Genomic DNA, 22,765 nt, shown 5'->3' on the forward strand with positions numbered 1-22,765 from the left:
CATTTTTCCCATAAGCCTTTTGTTTTGCCAAGCACAGGGACTTTCAGGAACCTAACCCTAGGGGTTGGCGAGGGAAACCTGTACCTAGAAAACTCCTATGGGAGCTCCCCTTTTTGTGCTTGTATATGTGCATTGAAAAAACCCCTTGCAGGGGATTTTCCCCTCCTCAACATAGGGGGCATGCCTGCAAGCAGGTGGTTTCTCTGCTCTCACAGGCTCACTCCTGGGATTGCTGGGGATAAGTCTGAGTGAGCAGAGACCCCAACTTCTCTGCTTATGGAGAGGTGTCCTGAGATTCCCCAGGCTGCCTCTCTCTAAGCAGGGAAAGCCAGACAGGTCCTGCTCACACTCCGTGGCAGTCCGTTGCAGTAAAGCAGCAGAGTCTATTATTGCCTTTTATCGCACCACTGATTTTCCTCTGATGCAGAACAGCAAAGGGTAGTGACGTCTGTTAGCTCACCATTTGTGCCTCCATAAACATCTTTATGGAGGCACAAATGAGATGTTAGGAGACATCTGTTTCCACCCTTTGGTATGTTATCACACCTTGACTTTTAGAAGAGGGCAAGTCTGCTCTAGCTGCTGAGGGGAAATGGACTTCAACCTGCTTAGGCATCTATGGCCAAAGAGCCCTGTCATGTCATAGATGTCTTTGTTGACCTATCCGACAGGGCAACAGTTCAGTAGTTAGAATTTTGTTGTGCAGTATTACAAACTCTTGTTGAACTCTATTTGCACAAATAGTACAACAGAAATTTAGAAGAGAAAATGGCTTACAAAGGAGGAATAATGACAGAGAACAAACAATATATTACCTCAATTTTTTTGCATATTTTTTACCGTAGTTTGGGCTTTGTATATATATTCCTTAAATTACCAGAAACAAATGGGCAGTATGCAATTACTTTCATGCTGGTTTTGGTGGATAGAATTTTGATTACTCTTCTAGCGGAATATAAAAATATTCACTCTACTCCTATTATAAAATACTGAGTAAATTTGCTTTTCTTTTACAGATCATATCAAATTAAATGTTAATACTAAAGTTTTAATACTGCAAAGACGTGTATATGTATTTAATTTTACAGATATTTAGCTGACATAAATCTGCAAAGATCAGTTATAGTCATCTGAGAATCTGGATCAGAAAGTAGTAGTCCTATATACATTTAAAAACAAAAGATGTTTGGACCATTGAAAAGTTAGAAATTGAACCTAGTATTCAAAATCAAAATAATGCCCCAAACAAAAGTAGTAATTTTCTGTTTACCTGAGGAAATTCACCTTTGTGTAAGACTGTTCACCACTCATCTTTTACCTTGATGTAGTTGCCATTAAGAGACCTATCCTACCTTCATCAAATAAATGGCTCAACTGCCTTTAAGTTTGGAGGGACTTGGGCCAGAAACAAGGGAAACATGAAGATTAAAGCTGTAGTTGTACAATCACACAGGCAAGTTTATGCAAAGCATGTCTCTGCATGCAAATCTAGTTGCAGGATGAGGTCTCCAAGAGCCTGGGCTCTCAGAGGTAAAATTCACTTATCCTATAATCATGGAGGCATACATCATTTAAAGAACTTTTTATATCAGTGTTGCGTGTAGAAAAATCAATGTGTTGGTAGCCTACAGCTCATTTCTCCTACCTTTTTCTCATTCTTATTCTTTGAAGTGACTTTTGTTAGAAGGAGCTTAGTGAGAAGGAGAGAAGAGATGGGGATACAAATGGTGATAAGACAGCAAAAGATGGAAAACTGGTGATGAGAAAAGACTGTTAAAACAGGATATGAGGTTTACTTTTTGTTTCTATCAGTGCACGTCTATCATGATGTCACATTACATTATTGTTGGACTGAGGCCTGAAGAACATTGCTTGAAAGGTGTGATTTACAAATGTATGTTATACAGCTGAACAAGCTTCTGCTGCAGATTCCTATGTAGATACGAGGAATGTAATTGTAGGAAAATGCTTTTGTCTGGATAGTTTACAATATTTCATTTCTTTCCCATCACATTTTACTCAGTGTAATTTGTTTGGTAATGTGATGCCCTTCTGGCAATGGTGGTACAATAGTGCACATAAAGCAAACAAAATCAATTTGGGTTGTGATAACATGTTTATTATTAAATTGATCAGTGTTGTACCTAGGTATATTGCATGTAAATTTTTGAAAAATATTTCCTTTGAGTTTATAAAAATATACACAGTTTGGAAATGATTAAGTTAACGCTTAAGTTTATCTGCTAATTCATTTTGGGCATGTTCATACTAAATAATGATTAGGAAAACCTCTAATAAATTTAAACAAAAAATAAAACTAGCACAAATTATTTGTTCTGTCAAAGTGTTTTAAGGTGATCTGTACTACTGAGATGAATAGGATTTTTTTATAAACACTTTTATCAAAAATGATTTATTATATGGTACTTTACTGCCCAGCTGATCTTGAAATAAATTCATGTAAAACAGGTTCTGCCCACCTGCAATCATTTCCAAGAAAGACTAGCGATCTCCTGTTTTAATATTTCAGCTTGATACTATAGAATGAATATGATTTCTTGTAGTGCATTGTCATTTCATGCTAGTATTATCTGACATGCGTCTGATATTGCACCATTGGTTAGGTCATGCATGTTATCTGAGAGTGGCATGGCTTCATAGTGCCAAAAGCACCGATTTTATCTAACTCTGAAGCCATGACAAGGCAATGAAATATTAAACTATATATTTACAGGGGGTGGGGTGTGTTGATCTTGGAAATAAAGATTTTAAGAATTATTTTGGGTGGTGAAATCACAATATATTTTGTAGCAGAGAAAAAGCCTTTTCTCATTGTACTTAGTTTTCTACTACTGATTTAGGCGAGAAAGAACAGGTACAGTGTCTCAAGGAGAACAGACCTCCACAGAGACTATCAATTAAAAACAAGCACTACTTCTTTTAAAATACACAAAGTGGCTGAAATTCTGTCTGTCAAAGCCCCTTCCATTTATTTCAATTTGTCCCGGACTTCACCCCCTTTTTTCTCCAGTTCACCTTCATTTTCTTTTAAGAAATGTCACAGCAGGATTCTCTCATTTGTATATACTGATGCAATCACTTATTCAATCATCTGACACAATTCTGCATCATTATTTACACACACACACATATACACACACACAAAAGACCTTAATCCCTTCCTTAATTATATTTATTTTTTTATAGTTCTATATAATATTCTATAGCAATTGCATTTGACAATCTATCTCATATTTAGAGTCAAGCTTTAAGGAAATGCCATGTGAGTAGTGAAGCTTATTTGACTCTGCTCAGATTTCAAAGACATGATTCATTAACGTGCTGCTATCAAATTTTCTAGTGCCATGCTAATACGAATATTTATTAATTCATTTCCATTTTCCCCCCTGACTTCCTCCTGCAAGAGAAGACAATGACATCTTTTTGAGGGTTCCAGCTTAGTAGCAAAATTTCAATGTGAGCTAATTTGGGGTTGGTTAAATGCTTATGGAGCAATCTGTCTGCTCCCACAAAGAACTACCATTAACCTGCCAACTATGGTTATCCTGAAACAGCCTTCATATCCCAACAGAGAATGGAGATTTACATTCTGAAATAAAAAAGACATAAAAATCTGCTGTAAGTATACAGTGGGTAAACTGGCAGTGTTCTGTGGGAAGCTAGTAATGGACAATTCTCCACAGCAGCTATCGTACTTGTAAATTTAAGCAATGTGTTTCTATCTGGAACAATTTCATTCGTATATTTTAGAACACTGAAAAGATTACAAAGTCCCATTCATAGTCTCATCATGCATCCCTTGTGCATCCAACACCCCTCCTCACTTTGCTGGAAGTCAGGCTTGTGGAGTTGTAGATTTCATCTGCTATTTAGTTGCCCATTTGCTCAGTCATGCCAGATCATTCTGTAGTTCTTCTCAGTCTGCCTTGGTCTTCATCACTTTAAATAATTTTGTGGTCCACAAATTTGGCCACCTTACTACTCATTCAGTTTCCCAGTTCATTTATGAGTAATTTAAATAGCACTGGTCCCAACACAGATCCCTGGAGGACCTCTTCTTTCCATCTTGAAAACTGATTATTTATACTCACTCTTTGCTTTCTATTTTTAAGCCAATTTCTAATCCATGAGTGGACATTCCCTGTGATCCTGTGACTAAGATAAGAACCTCTGACTGGGGACCTTATCAAAGGCTTTTTTGGACGTCCAAATATATTATGTCAACTGGATTACCCTGATCCACCTGCTTATTTACACCCACAAAGAACTCTAAGGTCTGGGACAGAAGTCTCATAAACTAGTTTGACCGAAATCAGTTAAGTCTTATACTACCTTCAACCAGGTTTATTTTAAACCCATTTCAGCCATTTTTAAACTGGTTTGTGTACACTGAGCTTCTGTTCTGTTACAAGTTTAAGCCAGTTTCTGATCACTTAAACCAGTTTATGTATAACTTCTGTTTCTAGCCTAATAAGTTGGTGAGGCATGATTTCCCTTTGAGAAGCCATGTTGATTCCTCCCCAGCAAGTCATATCCATCCATGTGCTGGACAATTCCATTTTTTATTCTTCTTTCTACCAGGTATCCAGAAACAGAAGGTATACTCACCAGTCTGTAGTCCCCTTTATAACCTTTTTTAAATATAGGAGTCACCTTGGCAAGCCTTCAGTCCTCTGGAGCTGAGGCTGGTTTTAGTGATAGATTGCATATTGCAATTAGAAGTTCTTCAATTCCTGATCTGAGCTCCTTCAGGACCCTAAGGTCTTGGTGGTCTTGAGGCCATGAGGTCTTGGTGATTTGCTACTGTTTTGTTTATCAGTTTCCTCTACAACCTCAGCTACTGAAACCTCAGTTTGGATCAGCTCCATTGACTTGTCCCTAGAGAAGAGAAGATCTGATGACAGAATTTCCCTAACATCTTCCACAGTGAAGAATGCCTTTAGTTTCCTGACAATGGCCCTGTCATCCTTTAGTACCTCTTTTACATCTGATCATCTGAAGGCTCAACTGACTCTGTGGCAGGTCTTTGGCTTCTAATTTACTTAACGAATTTTTATTGTTACTTTTCATGTCTCTAGCAAGTTTCTCCTCAGATTCTTAGTTTGTCTTATTATGGCTTTACATTTGATTTACCAGAGTTTATGCACTTTTTTTATTTCCCTCAGTAGGATTTAACTTACACTTTATGAAAGAAGCCTTTTTTTCTGCTTATTGCCTCTGCAACTCTGCCATTAAACCATTCTGGCTTTCTTTTGGTCCATTTTTTTTTATTTGCGATATGCAGTTGCTCTGTGCCTCCAATATGTTGTTTTTAAGAAGTTCCCATGCTGCTTACAAGTTCTTCATCTCCTTAGGGGGCCCTTTTAACTTCTTTCTGGGCACATCTACATAAGACATTTACTATGCAGTAGACTAATTATCTATGCAGTAAATGTTTCAGCATCTACATGTGCACCCCTATTAAGGCTGTAATAAACTAATTTACTCCGTAGCAGGATAGTACTTGTATTTACAAGTACAAGTGCTATCCTCCTGCAGAGTAAAAAACTCATAGCAGTCCAGTGTAGATGTTACCCTGCTTGGCAAGGGCATGAGGGTGCCTCAGTGCAGGGGCTGCCTGCTTACTAGCCCTACACTGAAACACCCTGTGCCCCAGGCAGACCCTCTGCAGCACGGTAAGCTGAGGGGAGCCACCCTGGGCTGGCAGGCTGACCCCCCCTGGGCTCCCTGCCAGCTAGGGCCACTCTGACCCAGCTCAACATGCTGTGCTTCCAGACACATGTTCAAATGGCAATAAACTCTGGAGTTTGTCGCTTTGGAGTTTATTGCTCCCAGGCATATGTTCAAACAGTGTACCTGGGAGCAACACATTCCAGAGCAATAAGCTCCAGAGCTTATTGCTTCACATTAATTGCACATGTTGATGCACCCTCTAACTAGCCTCCTTATTTCTGTATAGTCTTCCTTTGTTAAATTAAAGGGTACTGTGATAGATTTTCTTCTTGTCTCCCCTCCTACATGGATGTCAAACCTAATTGCATTGTGGTCACTATTGCAGAACGGCTCAGTAACACTTACCCTTTTGCACCAAACTCTGTGCACTGCTTAGGACTAAGTCCAGACTGGACTTTCCTCTTGTCAGTTCCAGGACCAACTGCTTCAGAAAGCAATCTTTTGTAACTTCAAGAAATTTGGTCTGACGTTAGACTGACCCAGTCATTTGTTGATAGTCGAAGTCACCCATTATTTCTGTGTTTACTGGTGTCACAGCCTCTCTCATTTCCCTTAGCATTTCTAGTTCATTGCTGCTGTCCTGATCCGGGAGTCAATAGTGTATCTCCAGACATACATTTTTCTATTTAAACCCAGAATTTCTATCCACTGAGATTCTATGGTGCCTTGCATATCAGTTGATTCAATAAAGTCTTTGATGTGGAATTCCTCTCCCCCACCAGTATGACCGACTCTGTCATTCCTTTGTAATTTGTATCCCAGCATTACAGCATCCCATTGATTTTCCTCATTCCACCATGTTTCAGAGAGACCTATTATTTCAATATTATTACTTAATGCTGAACATTCACGTTCCCCACCTTTCATCTTAGACTTTTAGCATTAGTATAAAAGCATGTATACATTTTATTCTTGCCTGGTTAACTACTTCTGTGTGACCTTTTATTATCCCCAATTTTTCTGGTTTTACCCATATAGGGTGTGTCAATTCAAACTGTATGCTGTTCCGCACCTGTCAGTCTTCCCCTATTTTTAGTTTAAAGCTGCTCAAGCATCTTTTTAATATTATGTGCCAGCAGTTTGGTACTATATTGACTCAGGTGGAGACCATTACTTCTGTACAGGCTCCCCCTGTTCCAAAAGGTCCCCCAGTTCCTAATAAATCTAAACCTGTCCTCCCTATACCATCATCTCAGCTGCACATTAAGACTAGAGCTCTGCCTGTCTAGCTGTCCCGGTACATGGCACTGGAAGCATTTCAGAAAATGCTACCATGGAAGTCCTGGTTATCAGTGATGAAGGTCCCTGAAGAAGCTGAAAAGGGTATTTCCAATCCCAAAAGTAATAATCATAAGTTAAAGGCCAGATTCTAATAAGCGTCTTCACATTTCATGAATACAGTACAGTAAGTAAAGACATTCAGATATAGGCCTAACTGATTAAAATAGAATAGAATGCATTTTAAATCTATTTTGGAGGCACAAATAAATCTAGCTGTAAACTCTAAAAAATAGACGTGGTGCAGTGGTGACATTAAGAATGTACTGTATAGTGTCATTTTTAATGCAGTCATCTTAACCTGACCTTGGTCTTTCAGTTTAACAGAAATTAACATCTCTTAACTGTTCATATTTGGCTTACAGTATGTCTCCTGATGTTATGTGTTGGAAAATATAAAAGATGCATGACTGTGCTATTTCTGTTCAAATTGTTTCTAATTAATAACTTCACTGTCCAGTGTTCTTTCAATAAGGGTACCTATTATAGCATTAAAATGATATAGAGGACAGAAAACATGTTTCAACCAAACTGAATGATGCATTTAAAATTGTAGCATAGTTTTTTTATGGATACGAAGTCTTTCTCTTCTCCCCCTTGTGTAAATTCTGTCACATCTTATGCATCCAGGAAGGAATTGTAGCCTTTAATCAGTGCTGAAAAATAAATAAATCTCAGGATAATATACTTTAGTGTTTCCTGGAATTCCTCCAGAAAATTCACCACAGGATAATGTTAAAGTAAACACTGATGACTGGTAGGTCATAGATAATACCAGATATCCCACCCTGCAAGAGCGATTTAATAAGTTGACTGATTAAGTCATTTGAACTCAATCCTTTTAATACCATATCCAGTAAATTCTTGGTGTTTTAATTTCTTGTTGTGATTCAGCAGTACAATATACTTGACTCTTCATTCTAAAACAACTGAAGTTTGAGGTTTTTATAGAAGAGTTAGTGTTCTCTTTCTTTAAATGGGAAAAAAATTGCTTATATTTAAAAACTGAAGGTTCATTAGCAAACGTTTGAGGAATGTAACATCTTATTCATTTAAAAACTATGGGATTGGTAGCCCTGTGTTGTATAACAGTTGTAAATCATCAAAAAAATCCACAAACTCAACTCTGTTTTTAATTGTATCTTATACATAAATACCATGCTTGAAAATATGCATGTAAGATAAATTAAATGAAGAGTTGTCACAATCAACTCTTAAAATAATATAGATTCAAGGTCCTTTAATGTTAGTATAAAAATCTCAGTAGCAGCACATGTATCAAGATTAACTACATTAAATAACTGAAATGCACCTGGAAACACAATAAGCTTTGTGTAAGATTCATGCATTGAAGGAATATTCCTTGTTTTGAATTTCATCAGGCCACCTTTTGGTAATAAGTAGGCTGAAGTATTCATTTTTTTAAAGCCAGACAATTGTATGGCTGCTTTGTACTCACTTCAATTTTAGGTGATGTTTTCTTTTTGGACAGTCAGTCCTTGCTTTCTGTTTGAGAAGTTTCAGCTAACAGTGTTACATATAAACTATCCCTTGTAGAAACCTTAGGAAACACATGTAATAGGTTTTAAGAGCTCATATGCTTTCTAGCAAAAATAAATAAATCTTTCCATCATGCCTCCTGAGATTTTAAATTTTTATGGAATAGGAAATAGCTCTTAAGAGAGAAACTAACAAAGAAATTATATTCCAAGAATGACAGAGTAAAACAATATTATTCTGATTGGAAAGTAATATAGTGTGGCATAATAAGTATCCTATAGGGGTTGTATTAATATGGTTTTCACTGTTTCCTAAGCATCATTCTAAACATAATTTTCAGTTTGGTGACTGCTCGTATAGCATGAATGGTACCCATTATTGAAAGGTAGTCTGTATTTGTACTAATACAGAGAATGCCATTTTAGAAATGAGCCTGATTGCATGGTTCATTTTGTTCTCCTTTGTAGAGCCAGGCTGCGGCCCACTACAAAGGCACTAAACATGCCAAGAAGCTCAAAGCACTGGAAGCCATGAAAAATAAGCAGAAATCTGTTACTACCAAGGACAGCGCAAAGACTACCTTCACTTCCATCACTACCAATACCATCAATACCAGCTCTGACAAAACAGGTTAAGCAATAATCTTTGTTGGTTTTTTTTTTCTTGTTTAACTCCATGTCTGTTTGGTTATGTGCTTGCCACATTGATTCATGCTTGATCCATCTTTCTGTGCAATATTGATTTTTTCCCTTCTTAATACACATGTGAGGGTAAGACAGCCATGTAACTGATATCTTTTTTTGTGAAAGGAGGCTTGTCTTTCTTTTAGGTTAGAATGCACACATGGCTTGGTAATATTTACGGCGCGTGAAAATATTCAGAGTAAACTGATCTAAACCTTGTAGTTCGTATGCAGCATCTCTGTATAATCACCTATGGCACATTTGTCTTAACCACAAATAATGCAGCAAATTATACTAATTGTGTGTAGAAGCCTCTTATGACAGCATTGAGGCCTGATTGTCATAAGTTTCAAGCATTGCATTATTATTTTAAATGGATGTTGCATGATTTTTAGCTGAGTAATAGCTGCATAACCTCTACTCCATATAATCAGGTAAGTGTTATCGATGTCAATTATTCTGCTTAAATGAGTCTTCAGACTGAAATAATGTCCTTTAAATTATTGCTTGGGTATAGGGCTTTTTCCTTGAAACAAAATCCATGTATTAGGTGAATTCAACAGGATTCAATTAACCTTGGCATTTGTAATCGGAGAACATTGTACTGGAAGCTTTCAAAGGAAGGGCGTAAGTTTAAATAAATGTTAGAATACAGAATAATTTATAATATAGACTATATAAGGGTATTAGTTTTTATAAAATATGTCTACAAGTTCCCACAAAATGATTGATCCTATAATTCTCTGTTGGAAGATGCACAAGTTACATACACAAAATTTACCAAAAAAAAAACCTGTGTGTGATGAGAAACCACTGTTTCTTCCGGTTACTTCTCTGGTACAGATTCTCTTATGTCAGTGACTTAGGCATTGTAATGATAAAGGTACAAACTATCAGAAGCATTAAAAAATATATAAGTATTGTACAAATGCATGCTGTATTTTTGTAAGGTCTTTGTCAGAAGTTATATGGGATAGACAGCATATGTAAAGATTTGAATACTAGAAATGGTTTAAAAAATCTTGTTGCATCTTAGATATTTCTACCACCAAAATGTAGCCAGTTTTCCTCTGTGAAACTAAAAGCATTTAAGTATGGCACAGTTAGAGGGGAGGTACCAACATTTAATTACCAAAAAGGAGAGACCCAAAACATCCATTATTTCATATGTTGAGTTTCTCTTCTTGTTAATTGAATAGTCTGTTGAGATGTGAGAGTAGTGTTTTGCAAAGAAATGATTCATTGCTCATAAATGATCTAAAGACAGCAAGAGATGTCTTAATGTGCAGAAATAAGAAAAAAGTGAAATAATTTAAATTTCAACTTTATTAAAAAGTTTTTCACTTTGTTGTTGGTTGAGGTTGACTTATGTATTCAGGGAATGATTCAAAGCAATCAAAGTTAACATGAGTCTTTTTGTTGACTTCACTGAGCTTTGAATCAAGCCCCTCTTAATAAACAACCATTTATCTGAGCTCTGTGCCATGAATCTATGTTCATATCCATCTATAGCAAAGTAAACAATACAGCAATGGTTACATTGGAAAGCACTGGACTGACATTGAGTTCCTTTAATTCTTACATAGCTTATTAGAGATATTCCATAAATTAGGCTTCTGGCAGACATTATATTTAAGATGTGATTAACCTGTTAGTATCACCATAAATAGTAACCCTGCCACACATTCGGGAAATTCATGGTGTGACAAAATGGGAAATTAGCCACAAAAATATTCTACAAAATATATGTAATCTTTTTGTGACTGGTTTCCATTGTGCCTTAAATTGAACATATGGCATAGTGGCATTTCCATGCAGTCTGATATCAGCTACACAGAGGAGCTTGATTGATAGTTCCCCTCTTATTGACAGGCTGACATCCATATGGTGCATCCAGGCATGGGGCAGCACCCTGCTTATCTCAACTTGTTAACTCGAGGGGAGTTAATTGGCTAGCCAGAGGTCCCTGTGACCTAGCATAGTACTTGCCATGTCCTGTGGATCTTAGGGGAAAGGTTCTGGTGCTGGGTTGCAGAGAGCACTGCACTTTCACATGACCAAGCTGCTCCTAGGGAGCTGTTGAGCAAGGCACTTGATGTAATCCAGTGCACAGGGTCCCTGGAATCAGGGTGAAGTTCCCCAGTCCCAGGGTCCCCATGTACCAGGAACTTTAAAAAATTCACGTACAACTGGGCTGAACACAGATTTTCCACCATCCTGGTGCACAGGGCTCTGGATTCTGGGGCTGGTCCAAATTGTCAGTCCCAACACAGGACTACACTGGAGTCCTGAATTGACCCCAGTGTGGTCCCAGGAATAGGAATGACAATCAGCTAATTGTTGGTCCGTTTTTGGATCACACCAGTTCTCACCAGACTGTGGGCACCAGCTTTCATCATGATCCCAGGCTCTCCCTGCACAAACAAGTAGTAACAGCTAGGGCTGTTCAAAGCTTCGGGTGGTGATTCGATTCAGAGGAGATTCAGCCCGATTTGTTGGCTGAATCTCTGAATCTGAATTGAATCAGGGGACCAATGAAAAGGTTTGAATTGATTCAAGGCTCTCCAAATTGATTCAGAAAAGATTCAGAGAGCTTCAGTGATTCGGGCAGTCCCTGCCCACTGCAGCAGGGAGCTGAACCCGGACTCTGAGCTGGTAAGTAGGGGGTGAAGGAGGGGAGGCTGGTGGAGCAGGGAGGGGACCATGGGGGGCCCCGATAGGCCCCATCCCCTGCCTGCTCCCCCAGCCCCACCCCTGAGCACCCTCCGACCCCCGCCCCCTCCCCCAGCCCAGCCCCTGCTCATGGCTGCCCTGCCTGCCCCAGGTCCCGGGCCTTTAAAAAAAAAACCTAACTCACCAGCTGCTGCAGTGACCTCGGGATCACCCCCCTACCAGGTAGGAGCCAGTGAGCGTGGGTTGTTTTTTTTCAAAGCACTGGGTGCTGGGGTGTGGTGGGGCAGCCATTGAGAGCAGGCAGGGGATGGGGCCTGTGTGATTCAGAGATTCAGCTGATTCGGCAGCAGCCAAATGTCCAAATCAGATTTAGCTGAATTGATTTGGGACAATGATTCAAATCACCAAATCAATTCAGGTCCACAATTCAAAGAGGATGTGGAGAAGCTTCAGAGAGTGCAGAAGAGAGCCATGCACATGATCAAAGTTCAGGAAAACAGACCTTATGATGAGAGGCTGAGAGCCATGGGACTCTTCAGCCTGCAAAAGCGCAGACTCAGGGGTGATATGGTGGCCACTTACAAGTTTATCTGGGGTGCTCATCAGGATCTGGGGGAGCATCTGTTCACCAGAGCGCCCCACGGGATGACAAGGTTGAACGGTCACAAACTCCTCCATGACCATTTCAGGCTGGACATAAGGAAGAACTTCATTACTGTCCGAGCCCCCAAGGTTTGGAAGAGACTGCCATCGTAGGTGGTTCAAGCACCTACTTTGAATGCCTTCAAGAGACATTTGGATGTTTATCTTGCTGGGATGCTATGATCCCTGCTGACTTCCTGCCCCTGGGGCAGGTGGCTGGACTCCATGATCCTCCGGGGTCCCTTCCAGCCCAAATGTCTATGAATCTATGAAATCAAATCACTGTCCCCCGAATCAGTCAAATCTGAATCCAAAGCGAATACTAACTGCTTCGCACAGGCCTAGTAACAGCACAATAGGGACTGATCCCAGATCTCAAAATTTCACATCCTGCCATCTGAGAAAAGATCCCATAGTGCCATTAAATGAACATGTGCCATGGGCCTTAGGAACACAGTTTACATTTTGATTTTGAAAATGGATATAATTTCTGAACAGGGATTTATAATTCCATAATCCTATCTTGATATGCCAAAGTCTCATTCATGGCCCAAATTCTGCACAAACATAAGCAACTGCATAACTAGACTCCTGTGAGAAGAACCCTCGTATCTATAGTGCTACTGACAGAAATAGAATTTAAAATATTTAAGCCTTTGCACGAGTGAGGGCAATGTTGCTATACCAGTAGCCAAAGATTGGAATGTGAAAAAATCTGTGAGAGATTTATCCTAGTTTTTTTGTAATTCTTAGTGTATTCAGAAATTGTGTTGTGCATTTGTGTTTGTGGGTTTTTTAAATAGTTTCCCACATATACCTAGTTTGTGGAATCCCCCAATTTCATATGCTTTCAAAGCATTTTCCATAAAATAGAAACATTTGAAAATGTGTATTTTTTCAACAAAAACTTTATTTTCAAGCAAAAGCCATAACATTCCACATTTTCTCCATTTACATCACTTTATAAAAAAGGAAAAAATAATACAAATACCTCATTTTTGGAGGTTTTGGAATTTTATTTAAATTGTTTTTGCATATTTAGTCAATAAATTGCTAGTGCTTAAGACCCATATCTTCCTTGGATATAAATCATTCCAATGATAAAACGGTGTGTGTGTAAAATTAAATATATCCGTAGATGTTTTGAGGGTAGAGGGGCCTAAGAAAAGAAATATATTAATTGTCTTGTTACATTCAGAAAGTCTGTAGTGTGAACAAGAATTAGCCATAGAGACATGTAAAAGTTAAGAAAAAGAGGAAAAAGAAAAAAGTACTGATCGAAAGATCTCATTCTAGAAATACTTCTGTGTCCAATGGATGTTGGCGTGGTACAATAAGCCAAAAACTAAGACGGCAGGGAACATAGCAAGGTCAATTGAAAAGAAGGCCAAACTAATCACAGTTACTTTCACTAAATATCAAGAACCCTCCTTCAACTGTTGACATTTAAAGGCATGATTAAATAAGAAGTCAATACATTCACCATTCCTTTTGTCTTACAAGGCATAAGTCAAAGCTAGCCCAACCACGATCATCTCTGGACACTTGAAGCCCAATTTTGCTTTCAGTTATATCCAGTGGAATTTCAGTTCCTGTGAATTTGCATTGATGTGATTTAGAGCAGAATTGAATCCTTGGTCTTAAGCAGTACTAGGGAGAAAGCATCACCCACAAGAGCAAAAAAGTATGATGCTTTTGGATAGCCAATTGCCTGAAATTAACTGCCATAAGAGGGACAATTTTGGAACTGTTATTGCAGGGTTATTTGCATTTCCTTTTCAGTTGGCTTCTGTAATACACATGCTCTATAAAGTTCTTTCTGAGAGACAAAACAATGTATATCAGCAGCTGTAGCACCATGAGAGGGTGTGGTCTTGTTAGGAGTGTTGGTTATGAGAAGCAAAACACTGTGAATCGTATCTCTGATATTAAGGGATCTTGTTAATGTGTTAAACATACTTTCACTAGTTTTAAAACCCAAAATTAAGTTATGTCTGTTACTTTGTCCTTCCTCACATGCTCATTTGGAAAACCCTTTTTCTACAACCCTATGAAGCTGTAAACAGAAGATTAATGCTTGATCTCAAGCAAGCTGAGAAGGGGTCATGTTCACATCACCTCTAATACATCATGTACAACAGTGGTTAAATGGTGGATTACATGTCAGTCACAGCACATTGGTCAAGATTTCAGTTCACTGACTGTATGTACCCTGTGCAGCTCCAACAAACAAAATGTCATCAAGAAACCTGCAGTGCTATGCAGTAAAGATTATGAAAGAGACCACACAATATACAAGTGTATGCAAGAGCTAAAGCAGCAATTTATGTTGTTTATCCCTAAAGTATTTTATCAAAAGACAGCCATTGTGTATTAGTACAATAAATAATGGTGTCTATGCAACCTACCATGCAAGGTAGGCTGATTAAAAGCTTGGACACATGATTTTCTTCATAAAGGGGTGAGAAGTAAGATTTGGGAATGTTTTGTTTGCTTTGTGAAGGTCAGCAATATTATTATCCTTCTAATATCCTAGACAGGTTTCAACTAGCTGGTTTAAGTAAGTGAGAGCCTTTAGAGCACTTGGGTGCCACAATCACACACAGCTGACAATCAAAATATAGTTTTCTGTCTCACTATGGTGAAACTTTGCTGCCATTTTATATAACATCCTCCTTTCATGTCTATTTACATTCACTTAATTGTTATAGGCAAAACTTCTTGCAAAGATAGGAAGTTATTCTGAGTTCCAAAGAGATGCTAGTTTTACAGGAACTAAGATGCAACAAAGTTAATATGCATTGTCCTCTACCTAGACCTTATGGCTTTGAGGACTGTTGAGGTAATTGGCCACATTCACAATGTATTCCCACTTCTTTCTGTCAAGGACATATTTTTTGTTATGAACACTTCTAATGTCTTAGCTTAATAATATCTTTCCATCATCTCCTCAGCCAGTCACAAGATTTAATGCTATAAGAACAGACTTTGAGGAGATGCTTACTAGGTCTGCCTTCTGTCATCCTAACCAATGCCCTGTCAGTAAATTTATTACCCTTGATTCTTCATCATCCTCTAACAGCTTAATAGATCTTCACATATCATTCTCCCTTACGGCCCAAATTTCACCTCAGTATTTTATATTTTTAGATGGTTGTTAGTTGTCTTTCTTCTGTCTTACTAAGTATCTAGATTTCATATCTATAGAAAATAATCAAACTTATGTTTTTGCCATGTGTATCTGAAGCTCAGTCTGTCTTGAACTTTGTTTGGAGCTAAAAATGTATCTCCATATCCCCAATTGATCTTTTACCAAAACCAAAGAACAAAGAAGCGTACTTTGCTTATCTTTCACTGCCTCTGTGTTCCAGTCCATGTCTGTATATCTCATGAAATTGAAAACTTTCTGGTATCAATACAGAGAGCAAAATTGGTCAGTGATGAAGAGACAGTCTTTGGCAGAGATGTCACTGTTTCCTATGTTGGTTCTGAATGTTACCCAGTAAGTCCCCATCTCTGTGTAGCAGTATGGTATAATTGAATTCAAAGCATTTACCAAAAAACAGCAAAAATATTTTAGACAACAGAAAAACTGTGCATCGAAGCTGTGACATAGACATATTTTTTTTATTACGACTACTGCTTATATTACCATTGTATGACTGGATGGTCCTGGGTCCAGAACCCCATTGTGCAATGTGCTGTAGAGAAAGAAAACAAAAGAAAGAAAACACTGTCTGAAAGAATTTATGGAGAAGAGACAACAGATGGGTACAAAGAGATGGAAATAGAAGAAAAATGATGGCTTGGCAAGATAGGCAGTTGTCTTAGCAAATCAACAGCTTTTGAGGCATTTTTTCTGCTGGTATCCTAGAACAGGACAGCTTTATAGAAGGATTTGATAGGGAACAGTAGGGCAGCTTTGTCAATGTTTGCAGTTCCCCCCAAATGTGAGCATTAGCATGGGGAAGGAAGGAAGGAAATTTCTTTTTTAAAATGTTTTTCCTCCATAATATATGTGTTCCAAAGATTCTTTGTTGCTTACAAAGCAGTGAAATGTGGACAATCCTCATGTTTTTATGCCTGAGGAAGTAGAAGGGAAATATTTCAAAACAACAAAAATATATGAGAATATGAAGCAAACAGTGGGGTAGGCAAAGCTTAGGAAACCTGGTGTTATACATAATGGTAGGGGTTGAAAGAAGTTAAGATTTTTTTCTGGAAGACCCCAACTGCAGGTGTCAGGCTTTTCTGAGTCCTCTTTAAAATTACCACTGATCTATTGGAAAACCAAGAAAATTGTGAGTGAGCCACCTACTTCCAAGCTAAATATTTTTACCCTGAGATACAAAAGGACATTGATGGTGAATAGCTGACAGTTGCCCCTAAAATAACACATATTTCCACTCCAGCTGGCACAATTGTTAAGTGGAGTTCAGGTGAGATAGGGTAGCCATAGCTGCAGTTGGTACAACAAGTCTGTACATGTGATGTATCATTAGACAGGATAAACAGAGAGAAGTCAAAAAGTTGAAGGGAAGGTGAGGAGCTAGGACAGAGGAGATGACAAAGGACAAACTTAGGAGAAAGGGAGAGCACCATTGGAAGAGGAAATGTTATGTGGGAGATGAAGAGGTGAAAGAAGCTCTACAACAGTTACTATTTAAGAATTAATCATTTATTTTTTGTGTTTATATTTGGATTTTTAGCTTAATAATATTTAACCAGAATTCTCCAAGGATATTACTTTGTATAAAAGCCAAGGGCTTATTTAATTTGGTTTCTGCATTGTTTTCCAGTCATAAAGCAGGGCTGGATCACACACAACCTGCATCAAATAAATATATAATTTATTTTTGGTAATTAAAGGAACATAACATGAACAAGAATCTGACTGTCAAGTACTTTCAAATTACTTCTTTTGCAACTTTCTGGTAAAATACCAAGGGATTTTGACTATACCTGGTTTGTCTTTTCATATTCACTCTATGTCATACTTTACAAATTGGTTTCTTTTAATAGATTGGTATTTTCTAGTAATTTACAGTCACTCAAACCAACTTTGGGCAAAGTGAACTTCTACTTTTGAAAGACATTGGGAAAAAGGTCTATGGAAAGCTAGATTTATTATTTGATATTAGCAAATACAAAACAGTTGTTCAGTCTATCCTTTTATACAGATGTAAATCCTGGATGCTGACAAAAGCAAATGAAAAAAGGCTGCACATTTTTTAAAACAAAGAGTGCCTATACATGAGATGCTGAGGCTGTTCCAATGCACTGGAATTCCAGCATGTCAGAGTACACTTGATTGATAAAGTCTGCTGGAGCGTGGCAATTACTGTGCTCCAGCAGCCTCCTGTGACTCACGTATCAGCATCCCTATGCTTAAAAATGTTGGTGAGGGCACCTGAACTAAAGCTTGTCAAACGAGCTTTAGCTCAAGCAACCTCACTACCATTTTAAAGTGTGGGGACACTGATATAGGAGGCATGACAGCACTTTAATTAGAGAAGCTCTCAAAGCTTCTCTAATTATGCCCCCACTCTATCCCTGGAGCATGAGTAAAAGTGCCCAGGATGCTAAGGGAAAATATTTGGTGTAGTACAAGTAAATGGAGTATGAAGGAGAAGACAGCTTGTGGACCTTTACAAAAGCTGTAATATTCAGGAGCTTGTGGACCTTTACAAAAGACCTAATGTCTTAAACAACATAAGAGAAGAGGGAATGGCCTTGGGGTTGAATTTGGCTTTATCTGTGTAGGGACATGAGAAATAAAGCTGCCAAGTAGGGGTGTGCGAAATAGGCCCTATTCGATTTGGATTCAGATTTGGCCTGAATTGGCAACAGGGATTCAATTTGTTGATTCGGATCACTGTCGCTGATTTGATTCAGTCAAATCCAAATCTAAAAATTTGATGCTGATTCAGAGAATCAGCAATTCAGACATAGACACAGCTTTAAATGTTTTTTCTATATACCTTGAGGTATTAGAGTGGGTAGTGAACACTGCAATGCTGGAGTGGATGGAGGCATCCCACAGGAGTGCAGGGGGCCCCCGCACATGCTTGGCAGTGAATCCAGAAGTGGACTGGAAGTACTTCCGGTCCACTTCTGGATCTGCCGGGGAGCACACTGGGGACCCCCCCACCCATGCTCCTGTGGGACACTCCATGAGCCCCACCATCGCAGCATTCATGAGCCGCCTGCTACCTAGAGGTATGTAGAAAAAATATTTAAAGCTGTGTCTATGTCCGAATCACTGAATCTTTCCGAATCTCTCCAAATCAATTTGGAGGGTTGTGATTTGATTAAAAAAGATTAAAGGATCCTCTGATTCAATTTGGATTCAGAGATTTGGCCACTGAATTGGGCTGAATCTCCACCGAATCAAATCAGGGACCGAAGCTTTGCATAGCCCTACTGCCCAGCATGCATTGTATTTAGTGTTATATTACAGTGGGAGACCTTCCATTCAATGAATCTTCCAAGGGTATGGACAAATATACATTTAATTGTAGTGTGCAGACAAACTGGGAACAATAGACATGTAGCCAGGGGTGGATCTCACTTCTTCACTTTTTCTTTCTGTTAGCTATTCCTGGTAATGTCTCTCTTCTGTTTCACAGCCCAGCAGAACTGTTTTTAGCCCTAGCTAAATCTTATCTCAGTTGTGGAATATTAATTCAGATGGAGAAACAACTGGCTGTGAAACATTGAAGGCACTACCAAGACACTCAAGAAGGCTATATTTTGTTTTGATTAAGAGACATAAATTTATCTATAATGACTAGAGACACCAATAAGAAGAGATGGGTGGTGGTGGCTAGAGATTCCCTTCTGCAGGGGACTGAGGGAGCCATCTGCTGACCTGACTTGTTGTTTCGGGGAAGTCTGCTGCTTGCCCGGAGCCCAGATCTGAGATGTCAGGGAGGGGTTATTGAGACTCATCCAGCCTTCTGATTACTACCCCAAGCTGCTCATTCATGTGGGCACCAACGATACTGCCAGGGGAGAACCTGAGCATATCAAAAGTGACTACAGGGCTCTGGTTGCAAGGGTGAAGGGGTCTGGGGCTCAGGTTGAGTTTTCATTGATTCTTCTGATCAAGGGAAAGGGCCTGGGAAGGAGCAGGTGCATCCTGCAGATCAATGCCTGGCTGCATAGGTGGTGTCACTAGCAAAGCTTTGGCTTCTTTGAACTTGGATGTTATTCCAAGAAGAAAGATTGCTGAGAAGAGATGGGATCCACCTGATGGAGAGAGGAAAGAGCATCTTCTCAGAGAAGCTCCCTAACCTACTGAGGAGAGCTTTAAATTAGGTTCACCAGAGAATGGAGACCAATGCCCTGAGCTAAGTGGGGAAGTGGGAGAACCTGGAGGAAGAGCAAGTAGGAGGGGGCAACAGGGGAGGTGTTCTCATACTTCCTGAAAAATCTAGTTACTTTTGGTGCCTGTATACAGATACATAGAACTGGGAAACAAGGAGGAACTGGAAGTCCTTGCACAGTCATGGGCATGACTGGAATAACAGGGATTTGGTGGGATAGCTCATGACTGGAACACTGACATGGATAGGTACAAACTGTTCAGGAAGGACACGCAGGGAGAAGAGGAGGAGTTGCACTTTATGTAAAAGAGCTATATGATTGCTCAGGGCTCCATAATGCAGCTGGAGATAGGTCTGTTGAAAGTCTCTTGGTTAAGGTTAAAGGGGAGAGCAACAAGGGTGATGTCTGCTCTAGCCCAGCAAACCAGGAGAAAGTGGTAGATGAGGCTTTCTTCAAATAGTGGAAGTTTCCCTTATCAGAAGTCCTAGTTCTCATGAGGAACTTCAATCACCGTGACATCTACTGGTAGGGCAATACACCAGTGCACAGGCAATCCAGGAGGTTTTTGGAGAGTGTTGGGGACAACTTCCTGGTGCAAGTGCTGGAGCAGCCAACTAGGGTCCATGCTCTTCTTGACCTGCTGCTCACAAACAGGGATGAATTGGTGGGGAATGTAGTAATGGATGGCAACTTCATCACTAGTGACCTTGAGATGATTGAGTTCCAGATTCTGAGGAAAGGAAGGATGGAGAGCAGCAGAGTAAGGACCCTGGACTTCAGAAAAGCAGACTTCAACTCACTCAGGGAACTCATAGACAGGATCCCCTGGGAAGCCAGTCTGAGGGAGAGAGGAGTCCAGGATAGCTGACTGTACTTGAAAGAAGCCTTACTGAGGGTGCAGTAACAAACCATCTGATGCACAGGAAGACTAATAAGCATGGCAGAAGATCAGCTTGGCTTAGCAGGGAACTCTTCAGGAAACTAAATCACAGAAAGGAAGCTTATAAGAAGTGGAAACTTGAAAAAACAGCTAGGGAGGAGTATAAGAGAATTGCTCGGGCATGCAGGGATGAAGTCAGAAGGCCAAAGTGCAATTGGAATTGCAGGTAGCAAGGGATGTGAAGGTAAAAAGAAGGGTTTCTACAAGTATGTTGGTAGCAAAAGGAGTATCAGGGAAAGTATGGGTCCCTTACTGAATGGGGGGGGCAACCTTGTGACAGAAGATTCAGAAAAGGCTGAAATGCTCAATGCCTTTTTTGCCTCTGTCTTCACAGGCAAGTTCAGCTCCCAGACTACTGCACTGGGCAGTATAGTTTGGGGAGGAGATGAGCAGTCAGCAGTGGTGAAAGAACAGATTAGGGACTGTTTAGAAAAGTTGGACATATACAAGTCTATGGGGCCAGATGAGATGCCTCCAAGAGTGCTGAGGGGGTTGGCTGATGTGATTGCATAGCCACTGGCCATTATCTTTGAAAACACATGGCAATCGGGAGAGGTCGTGGACAACTATAAGATGAATAGAAAACTGTCTGGATCATTGGGCTCAGAAGGTAGTGATCAATGGCTTGATGTCTAGTTGGCAGCCAGTATCAAGTGGAGTGCTCCAGGGGTCAGTCTTGGGACCAGTTTTCTTCACTGTCTTCATCAGTGATGTGGAAGACAGCATAGAGTGCACCCTCAGCAAGTTTACAAATGACACCAAACTGGGGGGATTAGTAGATATGCTGGGGGTAGGGCTAGGTTTCAGAGTGACCTAGACAAATTGGAGGATTGGCCCAAAAGGAATCTCATGAGGTTCAACAAGGACATGTGCAAAGTCCTGCACTTAGGATGGTACAATCCCATGCACCAGACAGGCTGGAGGCTGACTGGCTAGGCAGCAGCTCTGCAGAAAAGGATCTAGGGGTTACAGTGGACAATAAGTTTAATATGAGCTAACAGTGTTCCCTTATTTCAAAGAAGACTAATGGATTATTTTGCAGCATTGGTAGGAGTGTTGCTAGTAGGTCAAGGGAAATGATTATTCCCCTCTATTCAGTCACATTTGGAGTAGTTCCCCCTGCTACAGAAAGGATGTGGACAAATTGGAGAGGGTCCAGAGGAGGGTAACAAAAATGGTTCAGAGCCTGGGGTACATGACTTATAAGGAAAGACTGAGAGAACTGGGCTTATTTAGTTCAGAGAAGAGAAGACTGAGAGGGGATTTGATAGAAGCTTTGAACTACCTGAAGTGGGGTTTGAAAGAGGATGGAGCTAGACTGTTCTCAGTAGTGGCAGATGACAGCAGAAGGAACAATGGTCTCAAGTTGCAGCAAGGGAAGTTTAGGTTAAATATTAAAATGAGTTTTCTTACTAGGAGGGTAGTATAACACTGGAACAAGTTACTCAAAGAGGTTGTCGAATCTGCATCACTAGAGGCTTTTAAGCCCCAGCAAGACAAAATTTTGGCTGGGATGGTCTAGTTGGAGATTGTTCTGCTTTGAGCAGGGGGTTAGACTAAATGACCTCCCGAGGTCCCTTCCAGCCCTCATTTTTTATAATTCTATGATTACAGAACTAATAACACAATGTCTTTTGACTCTTTGTTGCCTAATTTGTTGTGTTTTTTTTAAACTTTATATATAATCTAGCAAATTAGTGCACATTCTAATAGTTATGTTTGTTTTTGCTCTCATCTTAAATTACTATATTTACTCCAAGAAAAGACAAGGTCTCTCCCTCCCCCTGCCAAAAATTGGTATGGGAGGAAAATCCCCTCATTTTATAATCACATACAAGGAAATATCACTAAATAGTTTGTCTACCATTAAACTGCTGACAAAGGCAGCATGTGCCAAAGGCAGCCCCCCCGTTGGGGGACGGGGGGGCTACCGCCACTGCTGGCCCACTGAACAACCCTTGCAAAG

At 39.6% G+C, this 22,765-nt stretch overlaps 1 protein-coding gene across 1 annotated transcript in view; it reads left to right on the top strand.

Annotated features, from left to right (window-relative positions):
• Window positions 1-8,999: 8,999 nt before the first annotated feature.
• The window catches only part of ZNF385D (zinc finger protein 385D), a gene marked incomplete at its 5' end in the record, with an annotated part of 118,763 nt that continues 104,997 nt past the window's right edge, over window positions 9,000-22,765 (top strand). Inside the window, one exon of the mRNA XM_006029054.2 lies at window positions 9,000-9,162. Coding sequence (XP_006029116.1) covers window positions 9,000-9,162 — 163 coding nt within the window. The remainder of the gene's footprint in view (window positions 9,163-22,765) is intronic.

This window comes from Alligator sinensis, unplaced genomic scaffold (assembly GCF_000455745.1).
Source record: "Alligator sinensis unplaced genomic scaffold, ASM45574v1 scaffold648_1, whole genome shotgun sequence".
Lineage (NCBI taxonomy): Eukaryota > Metazoa > Chordata > Crocodylia > Alligatoridae > Alligator > Alligator sinensis.